At 41.5% G+C, this 20,751-nt stretch overlaps 2 protein-coding genes across 3 annotated transcripts in view; both read left to right on the forward strand.

Annotated features, from left to right (window-relative positions):
• The window catches only part of grm5b (glutamate receptor, metabotropic 5b), a 100,015-nt gene that overhangs the window by 46,613 nt on the left and 32,651 nt on the right, over positions 1–20,751 (forward strand). The gene's annotated exons all lie outside the window — the stretch shown is intronic.
• LOC147314433 (uncharacterized) lies at positions 12,890–13,876 on the forward strand. Its single transcript, XM_086261360.1, has one exon. It carries the CDS (start codon positions 12,890–12,892, stop codon positions 13,874–13,876), a length of 987 nt encoding a protein of 328 aa, XP_086117486.1.

The raw sequence follows: 20,751 nt of genomic DNA on the forward strand, positions 1-20,751 counted from the left end.
AAGTAAACTGTGCACATGGATATCTGCATAAGCATACATACATAAACAATCTATGTTTGTTTGCACACTTACAGTTAGCTATTGATATTTTGCAGACACATGACTGCTAACCATGCAACATTAACATTATTGCTAAAGTTAAGTCACACAGGCCTACAGACTGGTCAGTGAGCCCCCTTTTTTCCTACTAACCCACCTGTTACAAGGAAAAAATGAGTTTCCCCTAACCAGATGGGCAAAAACCTCCTTATGATTGTTTTGGACACTAGCATATTGCTGTGTTTGCCCATAGCTTGCATGGAAGTGATGGACTTGTATAGAAATACTGCGGAAAGTTGATTGTGGCTCAGAGTCCCAACTTTTGCATACAGCCCAAATGATTACCATCTCCGCTTTCTGTTTTACTTGGCCTGCTCAGCTAGGAGTTAGCAAATATATGCCGACAAACATGAAAAACTACACACAACTGTAGAAGTCTCCAGTGTGAGCAATCAACTACCAGGAAATCAGTTGAGCAATATACAGATTTCCGTAGCAACCAGTGGTGTCATGTCCAATATGGTGGACAAATCTTGAGCAATGTCTGCACGACCTTATATAAGAAACCTCAACATTTTCAGTTTAATAATTTTTCATTATTAGGTTTGTCAGCATTGTCAAATTGTTCAAAATGCTGGTTCAAATTTGCAAAAATGGCCAACTTCTATGAAATAAGGAAACAAAGAGGAGAGCACTGGTTATGGCATGGGGTACCAATGAAATGGGAGAAAGTCATTAAAATCCACAGTAGTGCAGCTAATTTACTGTAGATCCATCTGGTAATCTCTCCCTTCCCCTCTCTTTTTCTTTGATACACACACACATATGTGCACACAAAGACACACACACACACACACACACACACGATTCTGTGGGCGATAAGCTGGATGTCTCGTTACTGGGCATTAGCTGCACCTCTCCTCACTAATCCCTGCTGTCAAGCAGACAGACTGGTTGTGTATGTGTGTGAGCGCGTGCAGGCCCAACCAGTATAATTATCACCATCGTGTAAAGCAGCAAAAACTCTGACTACTGCGTCTAAGCCACAGGCCCATCATTAGGCTACACAAGATTGTCTGTTAATGGCCGTGTGTCCTCATGTGTGCAGGAAGGAGTGTGCATTTTTAGAAACTTGCAACCTCTCTTGCAGAGTGTACCTTAAATGTCGGTGTCTCAAATAAAGAACCACATTTAATAAATATTAACAAAATGAATGGGTATTGTATGTTAGACTGCTTTTATTTTTCAATGTAGTTAAATGTTATAATCCAGAAAAAATGGCATGTAAATCTAAGTCAATGTTCATGTTATACTCACAAGTCATATGTGCATTAAATTCCCTCAAATGGAGTGTTGTATTACTACTGTCTTTTACAATTTAACACTATTTCAATGCAAAGTCACTTCACGGTATGGTCTCTGGCTGGGCAATTGCTGTTAAAAGTCAGTTAAATTCCTTGGATTTTGCACAGATATCTTTAACGTAGAGCTGGAGACCTGGAGGGAGTGCTGAGGAATAAGAGAAAATGATAGAGAGGAGTTTGGAAGAGCAGAGACGGAAAGGGGATGAGAGAGCCAAAGACCAAAAGGCCACCATGGTGATAAAGATAAGCAGAAATAAGAAAGACGGAGAGGTGGGGAGGTGGGGGGAGTAATGTTACCTTGGTGGTGTATTACCTCAGCAGGTGATATTACAATGTCTGCGGTGCTGAATATGAGAGATGACACTTTTATGTGTGAAGCAATAAAAAGTGATGAGGTGAGACCAGGAGGAATAGGCAGAATATACAGCCTCTGTTTTTCCTCTATCTCTTTCACCCTGACACCATTCCCATATTTCTCGCTCCCTCCTTCTCCTTCTCTCTCTTTCCACCCTGCTCTAATTCCCAGGGACCCAAATTCTGCTGTTGTGTCAAAGTTGCTGAAGTCTGAAAGTCCTTTTGTCTTTAGTGCAGTGTTACGGGGTCACTGCAATGGCAAGATTGGTCAACTCATCACATATAGATGCTTTTTCAGAACTCTTGCTGTCACATTTGAATGCACTTTTTCAGGATGTGGGGTTTATTTTTAGAAGGCCTTACTCAAACCAAAATCTTCTTCTGAACCTTAATAAAAAGTAATTTGCAAGCAAAAACAAAGGAAATCAGACAACCTATGGCTTGCCACCTCCGCCTTTCCTGCCTCCCATGAAGACTTTGTTCCTAAAACAGGAATGCTGGTTTTCGGTATCCATGCTGGCAGAGAAACTCTACTGCCACTGCCTCTTCCTTGTACAGTGTTTAAAGCAGCACTCTTAGCTAATGTTATCCAGTACCACTGCTGCAGGTGCATCAGAACGCAAACACCAAAGGGCATCTTTGTATTTCTTTGATAGCTTCTCAAAAAATTGCAGCATTCGATGTCCAGGGATGAGACTCTCTCCACTGCACAACTAGGGATGGGTAAACGGTAGTAACCAAACTGAAAAGCAGCGGACATTTCGGTGCTTTTTTTTCGGTGCTTTTTTTTCCTGAGATGTCATACACTTTGGATTTTAGCCAATTATTTTACCTTTCCAAGGACAGTAGGCGGGCCCAGGTACGTAAATTCTTTTAGAGCAGAGCTGCAGATTAAAAATGCCCAAGGCAAAGCGGTCAAAGTCTGGCTGTACTTCACAGCAAAAGATGCAAACTCAGCACCCTGCAACAAGTGCTTTAAGGTGATACTGTGCAAAGGAGGTAACTCCTCGAATCTGATGAAACACCTGGCGACCCATAGCGTTTTTTTAAAAGCTGAAAAATGCACCGTATTTGATAGCTTGCTGCGAGACCTCACACCGAGCACATCTACTGCGGGTGTGGTGCCTGTTATCGGACCCGGAGTTAGCAACATCCCCCAAGAACCCGAAGAGGAGAGTCCTGGCCCCTAGTCCTGCCAGTGTAGCAGAAATGATGACGGATGATGATGATGGCAGTAGCACCCGTTCTTCTCTGCGTGAGTAGCTTAATGTTGTCCGTGTGTAATTTACGTTGAGTAGGCTAACCACATTATTAAATTAATGCATGTAAGGTGAACTAGCAAACACCGTCGTAGTTACATGCGGCTGTCTTCTTGTTTGATGGCAGATACTCCCTTCACCCTGACAAAAAAGACTAAAATGACCAAAGAAAAAGTGGAAAACAGCTAAACATGAGAGGTTTTTGGACAAAGTTTGTGTTTTTTCCATTGATTAAGCACTGCTTCCAGCCTAGAGTGATACCATATATGCCCTATAGCTGCAGAAAAGGCTAACATTGTTATCTGTTTTACAAAAAAGCAAATGAGAGGTTTTTGGACAAAGTTTGTGTTCTCCATTCTTTAAGCACCGGTTGAACCACCGTTTAAGCACAGTTTGAGCACTGGTACCGGTTTGGCACCGGTATCGGATAAAACCTAAACCATACCTATCCCTATGCACAACTCGACTGTTTTCACCTCAAACATTACTGCTCTTCTTCTTCATAACCTTGCAAAGCACACACTTATCCACCTTACAGAATGCTGCTAGCTCCTTTTTGATCCTCTTTTCCCTCCACTCATTCTAGCTCTTCCCTAGAGATCATATCTGTGTCACTTTATCCCCCCACCTCTCTCTTGTTCTCTTTCTCAGCTCAGTGGATTTTATTTTTTCACGCCTTCTGGTATTTCAATCATCGGTCTCATTCTCTCTGGTTTGCTGTTTATTGCTCCCTTGTACTTATTTTCCACGTTTTATCTTCTCTGATAAAGTTTGGCAAACAATACCGATTGACAAACAAGAAGTAGGTGATCATCCCAAATACTGAGATTTCCAAAAGTCTTTTTCACTCCTAGTTTCATGCATGCACACCTTTCACAGCAGATGAGATTTTTAGTGAACCGGTGACTATGTACATCTCTTGACCAACTGTGTGTGTGTGTGTGTGTGTGTGTGTGTGTGTGTGTGTGTGTGTGTGTGTGTGTGTGTGTGTGTATTGCTCTCACACCTGACTGCATCCAGACAAAGACCACAGCTGGAGGGGAATAATTTCTGTTATCTGCACTCATCCATTTTCTAACCTACCTTGTACTCTCATTCTGTATCTGTCTCCGTTCATGGCAATGCTCAATTGCAAGTTATTTTCACTCTTTGCACCTATTTTCACTGGATGTTTTTTTCTTTTATATGTTTTTCTTCAGTGTTTCAGTTACTAGAGCAAAGAAAGGAAAAGATTCTTCTTCTTCTTCTCCTCCTCCTTCTTCTTCTTCTTCTTCTTCTTCTTCTTCTCCTTCTTCTTCTTCTTCTTCTTCTTCTTCTTCTTCTTCTTCTTCTTCTTCTTCTTCTCCTTCTTCTCCTCCTTCTTCTTCTCATTCTTCTTCTTCTTATTAGTATTATATGCGCGGCCACACCATGGTGCAGTGGTTAGTCCTGTAGACTCACAGCAAGAAGGTCCTAGGTTTTAATTCACTGGCTGGTTGGGACCCTGGAACTGGCTACAGGCTCCAGTGTGGACATTAAGCTGACTAATAGGAATCCATAGGTTCCATGGTTTAGATTACCTTAATAGTAACCAAACCGTGTAGCACCATATTAATGACTAACCTCACTTTGTGGATAAGTCATATCGGATGCTCTCTTTTTCATCGACCAAACATCCCATGTCGTATGATGGTATTTCAGCCTCAACAAATACTTTTAATAAGAAAAATTTAACCCTTATCCTTTAACTTCCCTGTGCTATTGTGCTTATAACCTAGTCATTGCTCTGTTTCTTTTATATGTAAGCTATTCCCTATATAGTTTTCCATTTTTGTTCACATCCAAAGTTATAGCAGCGTATTGTACTTAAAATCTTTCAGTTAGAACATGGTATTTCATATTTAGTTGGAAACTTGCTTGCTAACTTCCTCTCTTTTTCATGGATTCCTGGACTTTAAACTTAATTGCAACACTGGGGAGAGAACAGCCACACTGATCATTTTAATGAAACTGAAAGAATCTATACCAAGTCTAAGTGGAGCCTGAGTTTGTTTAATTTTGGGAAGTGAACCAGCCTTTGGACCCAGCAATAGATAATGAAGTCAGACTTAAACTAGCAGGATGAATTACAGTTAAAATCTGTACATATGTGGACAGAGACCACAGTTGAATCCAGATTTAAATATTCAAATTGTAATTATGATGATGTGTTGGTCCTTACACACACACACACACACACACGCACACACACACACACACACACACACACACACACACACACACACACACACACACACACTGTACTTAATCTCAAGAGTTCAGCAGAATATTTCTAAGAATTTAGGGCATTAGTAGAGTCATAATTTAAATAAAACTAAAATGAAGAAATTAAAGTAGGTATATAGAATGTCTGCCAGTATTTAAACTGAAGTACATTGTCTACTTAAATTTGTATTTGCACTCTGCAGCACAGTTAAAGTCAAGTAAATTAAATCAAAGCAAATTTGAGAAACCTTTTGTTATAATCACACAACAAAAGAGCTTGGTGGTGTTTCTGTTATTATTATTTTTGAGTGTAAATGCAAATGTGAGCTGTCATTTGAATTTTGTTTTTTCATGTTTATTCTGCACACATTTGTTGCATTAGATGGTTTGAGATTTAGTTGTCACCGGGGATACACTGATCAAAAATACACAAACTCGTAGTGGTGGATTTTGTGTGGTGCAGCAGTGGTTTGACCTTGTGTGCTGGGTTTTTGCAACACGATCAAAACATTTCTTCCTAATTGCGTGTTGTTTTATTTCTAAGGACAGCAACTCGGTGACAAACAGTATTGGAGTAAGTTTCAATAGGTCCAGATGGTCAGTGGTATTGTGGACGTTAACATGCTGGAAAATGGATGATACTGTCGTACTGCAGTAACAGATTTAAACATTCATTTTTCTCCATTATGAAAGTGCTTTTGGTTTGTTTCATCACTTCTCCTTCTGTCCAAATGACCTTCTCTGAGCTATAGTGGCTGCAGTGTGTCAGTCCAGAATGAATGAGAGTGAGCCAAATGGGCTGTCTGAACATCACTTTCAGGTTTTTTGTTTTTCTCTTTTCCTCTGTAAAAGCAACAATTGAGGCGTTATATGTCCAGGTTGTCTGTCTCCATGTCTCGTTCTCATGAACACAGTCTTACTTGAATGCATTGAGGGAATATGTTGCTGTGTCACACATCAAATCAAGGGAAAAATAATGTTGCAAAAATCTATATGCCTTTGGTGCTTTGTAGATATCAAAGGTAACTAATTATACACTGTCAATAACATAATATATAAAGCTGTGACCATTGTCTGCAAATGCAAATGGAGTCTATATATTTTTCTTTTGTTTATGAATATGAATCTTTTGTGCATGTGCTTGTATCTGTATCAGGCATTACTTAATTGCTTCTTCTAGAAAAATATTGGGAATAATCTCTCAATTTAAGTTTTATTCTTGTAAAAAAAATACAAATGCTATCAACTGAGAGAGTAGAATAAAATGGAAATGTGAGAAAAATAAATAAATTGTAGTGCTACAGTATAAGATTAGGATAAGTTGAAAGTCCACATGTAGTAAAAAAGGCAAACAGGAAAAGATGAGAGGCAAAAGAGTGTCAAAGAAACAGAGACAGAGGGTAATGAAGTGTGGCATCAATAGATGAGTAAAAGTGAACCTGCTGCCAAGATAAGCAGGTGTGTGTGTGTGTGTGTGTGTGTGCGTGTGCGTGTGTGTGTGTGTTATTGAATGATGGGCGTGTAAAGTGGTCCGATCAGTCTCAAAATTACACAGTTGGGCACACACATGGAGACTGGCCTCGCATCTTTCTCTTTGTCTCAAACACATAAACACACACACACACACACACACGCTCAGACTTTAGCGCCGCTGTGTCTATGTGTGAGACAGTTCTGACATTTGGCTTAATGAGTTTTGCTGTTGTAACTGTGAACCTTGACCTCCGTTTGGCTGAGGCCATTAACAGATGAGCCGGCACAGCTCAGGAGTGGCTACCGCTTTCAGTTGAAGTCATCAGAAAGACCAGCCAAGGGACGTCATCTCCCCAGCGAACCCTGGGTGTACCCCAGGCTCTCCTCCAAGTGAGACGTGTCTGAAACACCTCATTTAGCAGGCATCGAGGAGCCAGCCTAGTCTGACTCCTGAACCACCTCTACTGGCTCTATTCAACATAGAGGAGCAGTGTTCCTCCTCTGAGCCCTTCGCAAATGACTGGACTTCTTGTCCCCTCTATAAGACAGAGTCTAAAATGGGAAGCTTATTGTTCTTTTCTTATTCTATCCATAGTGACCCAAAGTTTTTAGGTCAGGTTATTAATGTAGATTGATGAGTAAATTAGCAGCTTCACCTTCAGGCTAAGCTCTTTTTTTTCCTTTTTTTCTACAACACACCGGCACAGCGTCACTGAACCAATCTCTCTCTTTCCCCAGCCTTTTCCAAGCACATGCAGGCTTTGTTGGTTAAACTCCCATTCGACTCCATGCCTCTTTGTTTGTTTGCTTTCTTCTTATAAATCATACCAATAATAATGGTGGAGTCAAAACTATACCTCTGTGGGGAAATTACAGCTATCTTGCATCCGCAATTTAAGTCCTCACACTTAAAACTTGATGTGAGAGACATAGCTGCTACTTTTGTGATTTTCCTGTTTGGTTGAAAAGTCTCAGATTGCTGTGTGTACTGACAGAAATTGACACTTGTTGCTGTGTTATTGTGCATGGGGAGCCTTCAGCTACAATAGCAGCAGCATTTTGAAAAGATGAAGCGGCCAAATTCAGTGACTTGGATCCTTTTGACATCTGCCTTGTTTGTATTCTTACTTCAAAATTAGTGAATGTAAGGCTGTCGGATGTTGGACCACCAGCTTCCGTTTTACAATTACTTTCCAGTTGTAAGCATCTACAGTATCTAGGTGTAGTCACGTGCTCGACTTGTCTGTCCAGCTAATTAAAGCTGTCATATGTTGCTGGTGGACCACTGATGTGGGTGTGTTTCTGTCTTTATGCGTGTGTGCACTCTTTATGGTTGTAAGCAGCAGATGCTCATCTAGAATCTTTGCCAGGTTGCCATGGCAGCTAGAGAGTGGGTGGGTTGGGGTTGCGTAGCATGTTATTATTGAACTCAGACATTAATTACTAAAGTGACCTATTGGCAGCACAACCTCAGATCAGATTCAAGTATTTTGCCAAACCAAAATCTCTGACCTTGTTTTCCTGAGCTAAACCAATTTTACTACAATGATTGGACTGATATCCAAATTTCTATATTAATAAAGTGAGACTGGGAATTAAATTTGGGCAAAACATCCACAGCTGTATCGTGACCAACTGCAACCACAACTGAAGTCAGGAAGAAACAATAGAATGGATGAATTTAAAGTTGTGGAATCACAAATGCTGTGTTCCATTTACTCATTTTAATTTGGATGAAGTGATTAACAAAGATATGTTTTGGGGTGCAATGATACAGCCAGGTATCATTGCACCCCAAAACAATGATACCTGGCTGTATGATACCTGAAACAATAGTTTCAGCTTTAAACCTTTCCAGTTTCACCATATCTCAGTGAGTTTGTACAGTTGTACAGTCCCTACAGTTTAGTGTACGGCTGCTCAATTATGGCATAAATGATAATCACGATTATTTTCACTGAAATTAAGATCTCGATTATTTGACGATATTTATTTAACAATAACAAAGTATTGAATAATGGCTTTAAAGATTGTCAAAATAATATAAAATAGTGTGCAAATACTGATAACAGTGCAAATGTTTGCAATATAAAAAATAAATGAAAAATGTAAACATCTATGTTTAGTTGCTCTGTGGTGCAGCTACGACACCGTAGCAAAGTTTACACACTATGTCTACTTGATCCACGTCTGACTCCACGAACCCATAATGTTTCCACACCACTGAAGTTGCTGAAGTGCATTCTTTCTTCAGCAGCCATTATCCTCTCCTCTCCAAATAACTTCTGCTTAGCTTTCCGAGCTTTCCTCGGGTCCTCTTAATTGTTGTGACGCATGTTCGAAACGCAGAGAGGTGCGCTCGATTTGCCACACAGAGCAGCGTGAGAGTAAAGCACGAGGGAGGTGCTTATAATCGGCTCAGTCATTTTTAATGATTGCTGAAAACCCAGATCGTAATTTAGATTAAAATTTGATTAATTGAGCAGCCCTAGTTTAGTGTAGAAGTGCATTCATCACACATGTTGTGTCATGCTACACTAAGCATTTCATTTCACCTTTCTGCTCTGGTGAAATCCTGTGACTTACACTCATGGCATCTTTGCTAATTATTATTGTCTGTTCGTAAATGCAAATATCAAATCAGCCAATCGTATCGCAGTAGCTCGGTGCTTGGGTAAAAACAATCCACTGAAGCTCCAAGTAAGCATTTCCTGCACATCTCTAGGATTTACAGAGAAACTGTCTGAAGAGAGTAAATATCTAGTGAGTGTCAGTTCTCTGAGTGAAAAAGCCTTGTTGAATTCAGAGGTCAGAGGAGAATAGCCAGGCTGCTTTGAGCTGACAGGAAGGCAACGGTCTCTGAGATAACCACTTGTTACAGCCAAGGTATGCAGACAAACATTTCTGAGGGTCAAAGTTTGGCATAAACAGCATGAAAGCATCGACTCATCCTGCCATGTATCAACAGTTCAGGCTTCTGCTGGTTTAATAAAGTTTTGGATATTTTCTTGGCACAACCTGGACTCCTTAATACCAATTGATCACCATTTAAATGCCACAGTCTTATTGAGAATCATTGCTGATTATGTTCATTCTATTGTGATCACAGTGTAATCATGATGGCTGCTTCCAGCGGGATAAAATCCACCATGTCAGAGAGCTTAAATCATCTCAAACTGGGTGTTTTTAACATGAAAGTGAGTTTATTGTAATCAACTGGCCTCCACAGTCAAAAGATCTTAATCCAATAAGGAGATTCACATCATGCAAGTACAGCTGATTAATCTGTAGCAACTATGTGACGCTATCATGTGAATATGGAACGAAAGGAATCTTTCCAACACCCTGATGAATCTTTGAAGGCAAAAGGGATGCCATATCACAAAAGAACCATCTAAAATCTGTGATTACTAACCAGAAATTAATGACTATTGCTGTTTCGGGTGATTAATAGACATATGTGTATCTCAAATGACCTAATAAAGATAATGGTTCAGGATCAAAATGGGCCAGATCATCTTGTCTTTCTTGCACATCTTTTCACATCTAAAACTGAATTGAATTTAAAAGATAAGAATGGCTGAATTGAGAGAAATCAAGATGCAACAGATGGAGACAGCAAGTAGAAACAGGTTTTTTCTAGGTGCAAGGATTACATAATTGTTGATCGTGCGTGCTGTATTTCTCTGTAAATATCCATATGGAAAAGAAACACAAATAATTTAGAATGAACTATATTTAAATTGTCTCACGTAAACATTATGTGTTACGTTACTTTGTTTGTTTTGGGGTGTGAACCTCCTGGTCAGCTGAGCCCCCCTTGTTCTCAGTCTGCCTTCATGGGTTTTCTCTGGTTTCCATCCACAGTCAAAATCATGCAGAATAGGTTCTTTGATCATTCTTCATTGACTGTAGATGTGGATATGAGAGTGTGGTTGTCTGTTTCTCTTTGTGTTTGACCTGTAATAGACTGGCACCCTGTCTAGCATACTCTAGACAGGGTGTGTGTCCCTCTCTCCTGCTTTATGTCAGCTGAGAGACGGCTTCAAGTTGATCGATGGAAGGGTAAATTGCTTTTCCACATGAGACTATTTTCATAAGAATGATTGTTAGTGTGATGGCAAGGGGGAATACATTAAAATTTTTTATTTTCATTTGCTCATTGTGCTTGGTCCACCTGGAAGACCTCGCCTGGAACTTAAAGAGTTGGAAACGCCTGGCTTAGATAGATTTCATAACCAAGAAAGAGCCGACTGAAAATTAATAATAATTTGCAAATGAGTTCCAGTTTCTATTTATACTCTGAATGAACAGAATGGAAAGGCAATTGCCCCAGGCCTCTGTATGTAGGATTGGTTTTTAAAAGTTCTGCTTAAGGTGGTGCAGTGGCCTACAACACTGGCATACTGTACGGTTATGCAAATAGCATTTCCAATATTGGTAGAGATGGGGTGCCTGATGTTAATTGAATAGTGAATAGAAAAGTGTGTGTGCGTGTGCGTGTGTGCATACACTTAAAATCCAGTGTGCTTCTAATGAGACGCAAAGTACAGACGGCAGGTTGAGCGTGGGCTGGAAACCATGGCGACGGCCTTCGGCTCCTAGACATGTGGAGAGAGGCAGAGCGAGGATGTCATGTAAAACAGCCATTGTGATCAAAAATAGAGTGATTGATCAGCCTGATGTATGATACTACTGTTTACAATTACTGTGTTTTTACAGATACATCTACAGGTATGCACATAATCAGTTTTTACTCTTCACACACACACACACACACACACACACACACACACACACACACACATATATATATATATATATATATATATATATATATATATATATATATATATATGTATATATATATATGTATATATATATATGTATGTATATATATATGTATATATATATATATATATATATATATATATATATATATATATATATATATATATATATATATATATATATATATATATGTGGGAAGAATAAGAGAACAGCACCACCAAGGCTGGAGACGGAGCAATACTGGAAGAGCATATGGGAGAAGGATGCAACCCATAACGGAATGCTCAGTGGCTAGTGGATCTGAGGGCAGACCACAGCGACCTCCCTGAACAGGGTCCAGTAACCATCACAGTGGCAGATATCCAAGAAAGGGTCTCCAGTATGAAGAGTTGGACAGCACCAGGGCCCGACATGGTTCACGCCTACTGGCTGAAGAAGCTGACTGCACTCCACGAGCGTCTGGCAGCACAAATGAACCAGCTGCTAGTTAACGAGAGACACCCGGAATGGCTAACTGAAGGCCGGACGGTCCTGATCCCCAAGGACCCCAAGAAGGGACCGGTCCCCTCCAACTACCGACCAATAACCTGCCTCAGTACTACATGGAAGCTCCTGTCAGGCATCATATCGGCTAAGATGAACAGGCACATGGGTCAATACATGAGCGGGACACAGAAAGGAATTGGCAAGAATACCAGAGGTGCAAAACACCAGCTACTGGTAGACAGAACAATCAGCCGAGACTGCAAGACCAGACTGACCAACCTGTGCACTGCCTGGATTGATTACAAGAAGGCCTATGACTCAATGCCCCACAGCTGGATACTGGAATGCCTAGAATTGTACAAGATCAATGGGACCCTAAGAGCCTTCATCAGGAACTCAATGGGGATGTGGCGTACAACACTAGAGGCCAACTCCAAGCCCATAGCACAAGTTACCATCAAGTGCGGGATCTACCAAGGAGATGCTCTGTCCCCACTGCTGTTCTGCATAGGCCTGAACCCCCTCAGTGAGATCATTAACAAGACTGGCTACGGATACCGACTATGGAACAGAGGGAAGGTAGTCAGAACTGAGGGGATTGAACTACCAGAAGGCAACATTGCAGACATAGAGGACAGTTACAAGTACCTGGGGATCCCGCAGGCAAATGGGAACCATGAAGAGGCCGCTAGAAAGGCTGCAACCACCAAGTACCTGCAGAGGGTCAGGCAAGTCCTGAGGAGTCAGCTGAATGGTAAGAACAAGATCCGGGCCATCAACACATACGCCCTGCCCGTGATCAGGTACCCTGCTGGGGTAATAGGCTGGCCAAAGGAGGAGATAGAAGCCACTGACATAAAGACAAGAAAGCTCCTGACCATGCATGGAGGGTTTCACCCCAAGTCCAGCACCCTGAGGCTGTACGCTAAGCGGAAGGAAGGGGGCCGGGGACTGGTGAGTGTCAGCACCACAGTCCAGGATGAGACAAGGAACATCCAAGAATACATTGGGAAGATGGCCCCAACTGACCGAGTGCTCAGTGAATACCTCAGGCAGCAGAAACCCAAGAAAGAGGAGGGAGACGAGGAACCATCATGGAAGGACAGGCCCCTGCACGGTATGTACCACCGGCAGATAGAGGAGGTGGCTGATATCCAGAAATCCTACCAGTGGCTGGACAAAGCTGGACTGAAAGACAGCACAGAGGCACTAATCATGGCAGCACAAGAACAAGCTCTGAGTACAAGATCCATAGAGGCTGGGGTCTATCACACCAGGCAAGACCCCAGGTGCAGGCTGTGTAAAGATGCCCCAGAGACAATCCAGCACATAACAGCAGGGTGCAAGATGCTAGCAGGCAAGGCATACATGGAACGCCATAACCAAGTAGCCGGCATAGTGTACAGGAACATCTGTGCCGAGTATAACCTAGAAGTCCCGAGGTCAAAATGGGAGATGCCCCCAAGGGTGGTGGAGAATGACCGAGCTAAGATCCTGTGGGACTTCCAGATACAGACGGACAAAATGGTGGTGGCTAACCAACCGGACATAGTGGTGGTAGACAAACAGAAGAAGACGGCCGTAGTGATCGATGTAGCGGTTCCGAATGACAGCAATATCAGGAAGAAGGAACACGAGAAGCTGGAGAAATACCAAGGGCTCGGAGAAGAGATCGAGAGGATGTGGAGGGTGAAGGTAACGGTGGTCCCCGTGGTAATCGGAGCACTAGGTGCGGTGACTCCCAAGCTAGGCGAGTGGCTCCAGCAGATCCCGGGAATAACATCGGAGATCTCTGTCCAGAAGAGCGCAGTCCTGGGAACAGCTAAGATACTGCGCAGGACCCTCAAGCTCCCAGGCCTCTGGTAGAGGACCCGAGCTTGAAGGATAAACCGCCCGCAGGGGCGTGCTGGGTGTTTTTTTGTGTTTTTTTTTTTTTTTTGTGTATATATATGTGTATATATATGTGTATATATATATATGAATGATCTATTGGGGCTGGGGTCTATCACACCAGGCAAGACCCCAGGTGCAGGCTGTGTAAAGATGCTCCAGAGATAATCCAGCACATAACAGCAGGGTGCAAGATGCTAGCAGGCAAGGCATACATGGAACGCCATAACCAAGTGGCTGGCATAGTGTACAGGAACATCTGTGCCGAATATAACCTGGAAGTGCCGATGTCAAAATGGGAGCTGCCCCCAAGGGTGATGGAGAATGGCCGAGCTAAGATCCTGTGGGACTTCCAGATACAGACGGACAAAATGGTGGTTTCTAACCAACCAGACATAGTGGTGGTAGACAAACAGAAGAAGACGGCCGTAGTGATCGATGTAGCGGTTCCGAATGACAGCAACATCAGGAAGAAGGAACACGAGAAGCTTGAGAAATACCAAGGGCTCAGAGAAGAGCTCGAGAGGATGTGGAGGGTGAAGGTGACGGTGGTCCCCGTGGTAATCGGAGCACTAGGTGCTGTGACTCCCAAACTAGGCGAGTGGCTCCAGCAGATCCCGGGAAAAACATCGGAGATCTCTGTCCAGAAGAGCGCAGTCCTGGGAACAGCTAAGATACTGCGCAGGACCCTCAAGCTCCCAGGCCTCTGGTAGAGGACTGGAAGCTTGAAGGATAAACCGCCCACAGGGGCGAGTGGGGAATTTTATATATATATATATATATATATACTGTATATTTATTAGTGGTGCAATGGATCAAAAATCTCACGTTCGGATCGGATCACGGTTTTAACTCACAGATCGGATCAATTTTCGGATCAGCAAAAAAAAAAGAAAAAAAGACAACATTTTAACATTTACTTATTAACTTATTTAAGTCTTTTTAGCCTATTAAAAACATTCAACTCAAGACTCATTCCACGCAATTATATAAAAACAAATTAAGGCGCAATATAGGGCAGTACAGGGCTTTGTATCTACCACTCCGCTGTGATATAACGAGCGGTCACAGTCCCGTGGCTTTCCGCTGACCTGGAGGTCCATTTGTAGTTGGGCAACAGAAGATGCCTGGGACAGTTCAGCCATAACTTTAAACTTTTCCTGCTCATACATGCCTGGGTACAATCTTGTCACTGAAGTGGATGCGGAACGAGATATCATAGCGTGGCTCAAGCACGTTCATCACAGTTTAAACCCCTTGTTTTGCACAACGGAATACGGCCTCCCGTCTGCAGCTAAACACCCAGTAGCTTTTGTAATAGCTTTAGCCCAGTCGGACTGGGCAGCAAAGGGCTGCTTAAATGCTGCAAACTCCTCTGCTCCTCCACTTGGGCCGCTAGCGCTGGCCATAACTATCGCTTGACAGACTGACCACGCACACCATAGACATACTTTTTTTCCTTCTTTTTCGAATCTTCGGATCACGTGCGTGCCGAACCGTGGAGTAGGATCAGTTTTGGATTATGGATCAACTGTGATCCGTTGCACCACTAATATATATATTTAACTATCTGTCTATCTGTCTGTCTGTCAGACACAGACAGACAGACAGACTTGTGACGTCACCTGTACAGTTGCATATCGCAAGTGCATCCTTGTGTTTTTGTTCAAAACTGTAGGCTTTAATCATTTTTTGGCAAGAAAGTAAAGAGTACAAAGCTTCTTTAAATACATAGTGATGACAAACCTCACACACCTTTGGTGGTTTTGTGATTGGAAGCATGCAGCTTGCCTGTTGTGCTCTCACAAATGAGGTGGGAACTGAAATGAATCAATTACCATACATTAGCAGTGGGTGTGCTGGAAACTAGTGTCAGTCATCGCATATCACACCAACTTCTCTCATGCTTTGTAGAACAGTGTGGTCCATGCAATGAATCGCTGGCACTTTGTACCTGAACAAAGTGAGTTCACTCTGTTAAAGGATCCTAATATCCTTGTTGAAGATGTGCAGGTTTGCTTCTTAGCATGCTGCAGCTCCTTAGTAATCAGGAATCCACAAATATTTAGCAGACTGTGAGTAATTTGTATTTGAAACATTCAGATTAACACATTAATTATATGTAGGTGCTGTACAGTCATTTAAAAAAGACCTATTTCTAGCATGTCCTTGTCCTTGACAACAACGTTACAGTTTGCAGTGTGAAAAAGAACCAAGATTCCACCCGACTGTGCCTCCGCCTACAGCCTACTTTGATACAAACAAGTCACCAAGATACCAAACAGGCAGTGTTACAAAAGTATCACTGCACCACAGCAAAATTGAACGTGACACATCTCACATGTAAGGCACCTTAAAGCAGTCTAATGCAGGCTCTGTATGTGAACTCAGTCCTTTATTAATAGTCCCTACTTTCAGATTAAAAAATGCTACTTAATAAATAATTAGCTAAGTGATATTGCATATTGTTTAAAGAAACAACAGTTTGCACATGAGCACAACAGTGAACTGCACGTGTGAACAGCCGTAAAATGTTTCAGTGAAAAACTAAAAATAGGAATCTGGCATTTGGATGAAAATGTGTTATTTGTGGAGACAACTTCCATTTTCCAAAATGTGTGGGAGTCATCTAGCCATCTGAGAAACTATTATTTTATTTATGCAAGACAGAGAACAGAGCAAATATCATTTGCAGCAATTGTACTGGAGAGCTCACAAAACATATTGCTTTCTGAAGGGCCCAATTAGAAGTTTGTTGATAAATCACTGCAGATCTTTGTTTTCTGTTTTTCCTCTGCAGTCATTAGTGTGAGTGTGAAGCCAAAAGTTGGGCTGGTAGAGCAATGAAAGGCTGGAAAAGTTGTGTTATCCTATTATTAACACGCGAGCAATGTGATTGAGTATTGGGTATGTAAAAGGACATTTATGAGGAAAGAATGAGTTTAGCAGTTTCAGGATAAAGTGTGATGCAAAACAGCAAAGAAATTTAAGGGTTTTCATGAATTACAGTATTCAAAATTCATATTTGAAATTCAGAACAGAACTCAGCACTGCGTTAAACCAAACAAGTTCACTCGTCAAAATAGTTGAAAGCAAGCAAACTTTTCATTTTACATTTTAGTTTTCCTCATTTTGGTGCTAGCAGATGCTAGAGCACATTTGCAGTAAACCATAGGAGTATGGAAAGCCAGAGATTTTCCATTTTTGTTTTGTAATACATGGAGAATGTGGACGGGTATTTTCTGGGCCAAATTAAAAGAAAAAAAAAGTTGTCATCTGGATGGCACCATACTTTGCCCCAAATCCTGGATTTATCATTCAGCATTAATGGGTGTGCTACCTATGCCGAGGGGCATTAATGCACCCCCCATACAATCATGAATGCTGCTTTAAAAATTTTCTTGCTTATAAATATGGGGTGTATAAAAGAGAATCATCTGATTTCAGCGATTTAATCCCACAGCTGAAGCACGTCCTCTTAGAAATAGGGGATTTGTGAGTTTCATGTGGTTGGCGGTAGGTAGCATAACAAGAACAGTGGCTGCACTGAAACTAGACATGCTACCAAAAGCATAGGGGAAGTTTGACTAGCTATCATGTCTGGATACATGCTGTGCACTCGGAGGGGGAGACATTGAGTATTTGTGAGCATTGTAAGTTTTGTACGCAAAAACCTTTAAAATACATACTTAATTATAATTAACCACAAGTTTCCATGTCCATTACTTAACATTGGAGGATGATTAATGGAAGAGTGTGCATGTTGCAAAATTTTTTTGGGGAGCTGCAGGTGTGACCTGGAAAGTTACCAAAGTGGTGGCAAGTTAAAGAAGGAAAGGAGGAAAGTATAATTGCTAAACATGAAGAATAATGAGAGAAATGTGCCTGTGTATTAACAAGTAATTATGTATTGAAAGTATGGGCGTTATCTATGGAAAGAAAAGTAAGAAAATGAAGTCGGTGAGGCAAAAAAGGCATAAAAAAGAGAGAGTGAGAGGCACATAATTACAGATGGCTGCAGTGGAATGTGACAGAGCCGGAGAATAAAAAAGAACAGGATAGAAAAGCAGAGCAAAGGGGCTCAAGGGAAAGCTGAAGGTGAGGCGATAATGAGAGGAGGCAAGAAAAAAAAGACAGATGAGGGGAAAAAAAACCTGTGTCAGAGAAAAAAGGAGAAACCCATTGATGAGATGAGGATTAGATGGTGCTGATTAATGATCATTGATTGTTTACCTCGGCATGTCTCTTTCTACTTCTGTGATTTCACTCGCCTGCCTGTCAGTCTCTTCTTTCTTTCTTTCTTTCTTTCTTTCTTTCTTTCTTTCTTTCTTTCTTTCTTTCTTGCTGTCTTGCTGTCTTGCTTTGGAACCTGCTGTGTGTCATAATGTCAGTACAACACTATGTTAAACAAAGTCCAGGAGGAAAAATCTCACATAAATATCCCAAATCCTTTCATTTCATGCCGCAGGGGAGCTGTTCATCGATCCCTCATCCTCTGCATGGCACCATAGACAAACATTTACTGCAGTCAGCGGCCAAAATTCAGCTCCACTGACTTTCACTTTTTATGGAGTTATTTTAAAGACACATGATCTCAAATCGAGTTAAAATGTGATGTTTACAACAATCTGGTATGAAATTGGTAGATATTCCATGGCTGGTTATTCTGTGTGTCACTGGAAGTTTGATTCATTTATTTATTCATTTATTTTGTTAAATGAAACCCATAACACCATATTTCAATGAAAATGGACATCAAACAAACATCCATTGTTCTGGTTAATTTCATATAACCAAAATAATAACTAGAAGAGCTATAATAAAAGCATTAAAAGAGGTTAACAAGCTTTCCTCATAGAAGCACATCAACCCCCAGCCCTTTCATGCCAATAGAACACCACACATTGCACCCTTGTGCACTTATATTTGTAAGTTTAATGTAATGGATTGCAATCTAGAAATGTTTCTACCTTGATTTATAACAACAGCCACATGGCAGGAGGTGACAGCAACAACAGAGAGAATAAAAAAAAGGGGGAATGCGCTTGATGGCAGACAGACACTGCAAGGAATGCTGTTGGAGAAAATGAGTTTTGTTCTCCGGAGGCTCAGAGAGAGAAAAAAATAAGAAGGGAAGAATGAAGGAAGGAAGGAAGAAAGAAAGATCGTTGTCTTGCTTGAGGCCTTGTTGGGTGTAGTTGTGAAAGGACGAGAGAGGATTTGTCATTCACATCCACTTCTCTCTCTTTATCTTGCTCTCTCACACACACACAGACACACTCACTTTGCCATCTGTTCCTCCTTGAGGAACAGTAAACCCAAATCTCCTCCAAAAAATGCAAAATGCAGCGATATGTCTCCACAGTTTATGTATGTGCATTGTGAGGAAGTTATATTCGTCTTGCTGGTGTCTGATGAGGCATTGCTGCTGAGCTGCAGCCAAAATACTCCATTTGACCTAGATCGTCTCTGAGCCCGGCTGGCGTATGCATGCGTGTGTGTTTATGTGTCTGTGCATCCTAGTTCTGTCTATTTCTCAGCAATAAAATGACTTTTGGACATTGTCCATAATGATATAAGCTTTCCCTGCCTCCCTGTCATCTGTCTCTCTGATAATCGTTGGTTTTGTGCCAGCTTTCACGGCAGTTCTCTTTTTTTATTTCTGTTTCTCTGACTTTAGTTTGATTTCCCATCACTCTGTTTCAATTTTTTTTTCTTTTCTTCCATTCCTGCAAGGGAACTGGGAAACTTACAAAGTAAATGTCATCTACAGTGTCTGCGTGTGGATGTGCGAAAAAGGGTTTATTTGTTACAGTGACATAGTGCTGACCCTGTGCTTTACCTCTCAAGCTAAACCTGCAAACCCCTAAGTGTTTCCTGTATTTTGAGCTGTGAAGATATAATAAAACTCGAATGGCCCACTTTCCTCTGCGGTTGCTGTGAAAAGGTACCTTGGATTTTAAGCAAACCCAGACAATCCCACAATTTGACCCTTCTTCCCACCTTAGTGAAAGCGAGAATAAGAATTTCCTCTTGACAGGAAGAGACCTTCAGTTGAACCACGCTCAGACATAAGCAGCCATTTACTGTGAACAGTCAGCGGAGAGAAGTTAGAGGCAATACAAAAACTGAAGGAGAGAGTAAACAAAATGAAATGATGCAGACTGAGTAGATGGGGCACATTTGGGAAGCTGACATAAGCTGTAAAAGACTGTACTGCAGTTTATTTGTTGGGATAGCATCTGGTGAAGTCAAAAGCCTATAGTGGAGGAGTTTCTATGAGGATGTCAGTCATGGTTCTATTCGGCATTAAAAACACTGGAGCTTGGCGCCAGTTTAGCTCTGTGCACTAAAATGGTGGCCACATGCCGTACGGCTAAGAGCGGCCGGCCTGGGTTCGAGTCCAACCCACAGTCCTTTGCTGCATGTCTTCCCCCTCCTCTCTCTGCCCCTGCTTTCCTGGCCTCGCCTCACTGCGTCTGACAAATAAAGCTGAAAAAGGCCAAATAAATAAATAAATACGCAGGAGCTCAACTACGAGGGGAAATAAAGGACCAGTACAAGATTCATTAGAAGCTTCCTTGATAGCACATGTATATACAGTTAGATTTATACATTTTTGGGCAGTGAGACTTGCCTCTGTACACCACCACACTGGATTTTAAAATCAAACAATCAGGATGTAACTGTGCAGTGCAGAAATGGCCATTCTCTGTGTGATTTAATGGAATTAGATGACATGAAAAACTGTCCAAACTCCAAAGTGATCGTGGGAAATAACTCTGTGGTAGTATTGTGATAATATCAACTACTGACATTATTTTCATTTCTCCTAATATTTCTCCTGCAGT

Source organism: Aulonocara sp. 'chitande type north' Nkhata Bay, linkage group LG14 (assembly GCF_057382095.1).
Source record: "Aulonocara sp. 'chitande type north' Nkhata Bay isolate Kocher_YH1m ecotype deep benthic linkage group LG14, A_spYH_male_GT1.1, whole genome shotgun sequence".
Classification (NCBI taxonomy): Eukaryota; Metazoa; Chordata; class Actinopteri; order Cichliformes; family Cichlidae; genus Aulonocara; species Aulonocara sp. 'chitande type north' Nkhata Bay.

What these genes read in the sequence shown, in the direction of transcription:
- LOC147314433 (XM_086261360.1), top strand. Translation starts at nt 12,890, where the DNA reads ATGCATGGAGGGTTTCACCCCAAGTCCAGCACCCTGAGGCTGTACGCT.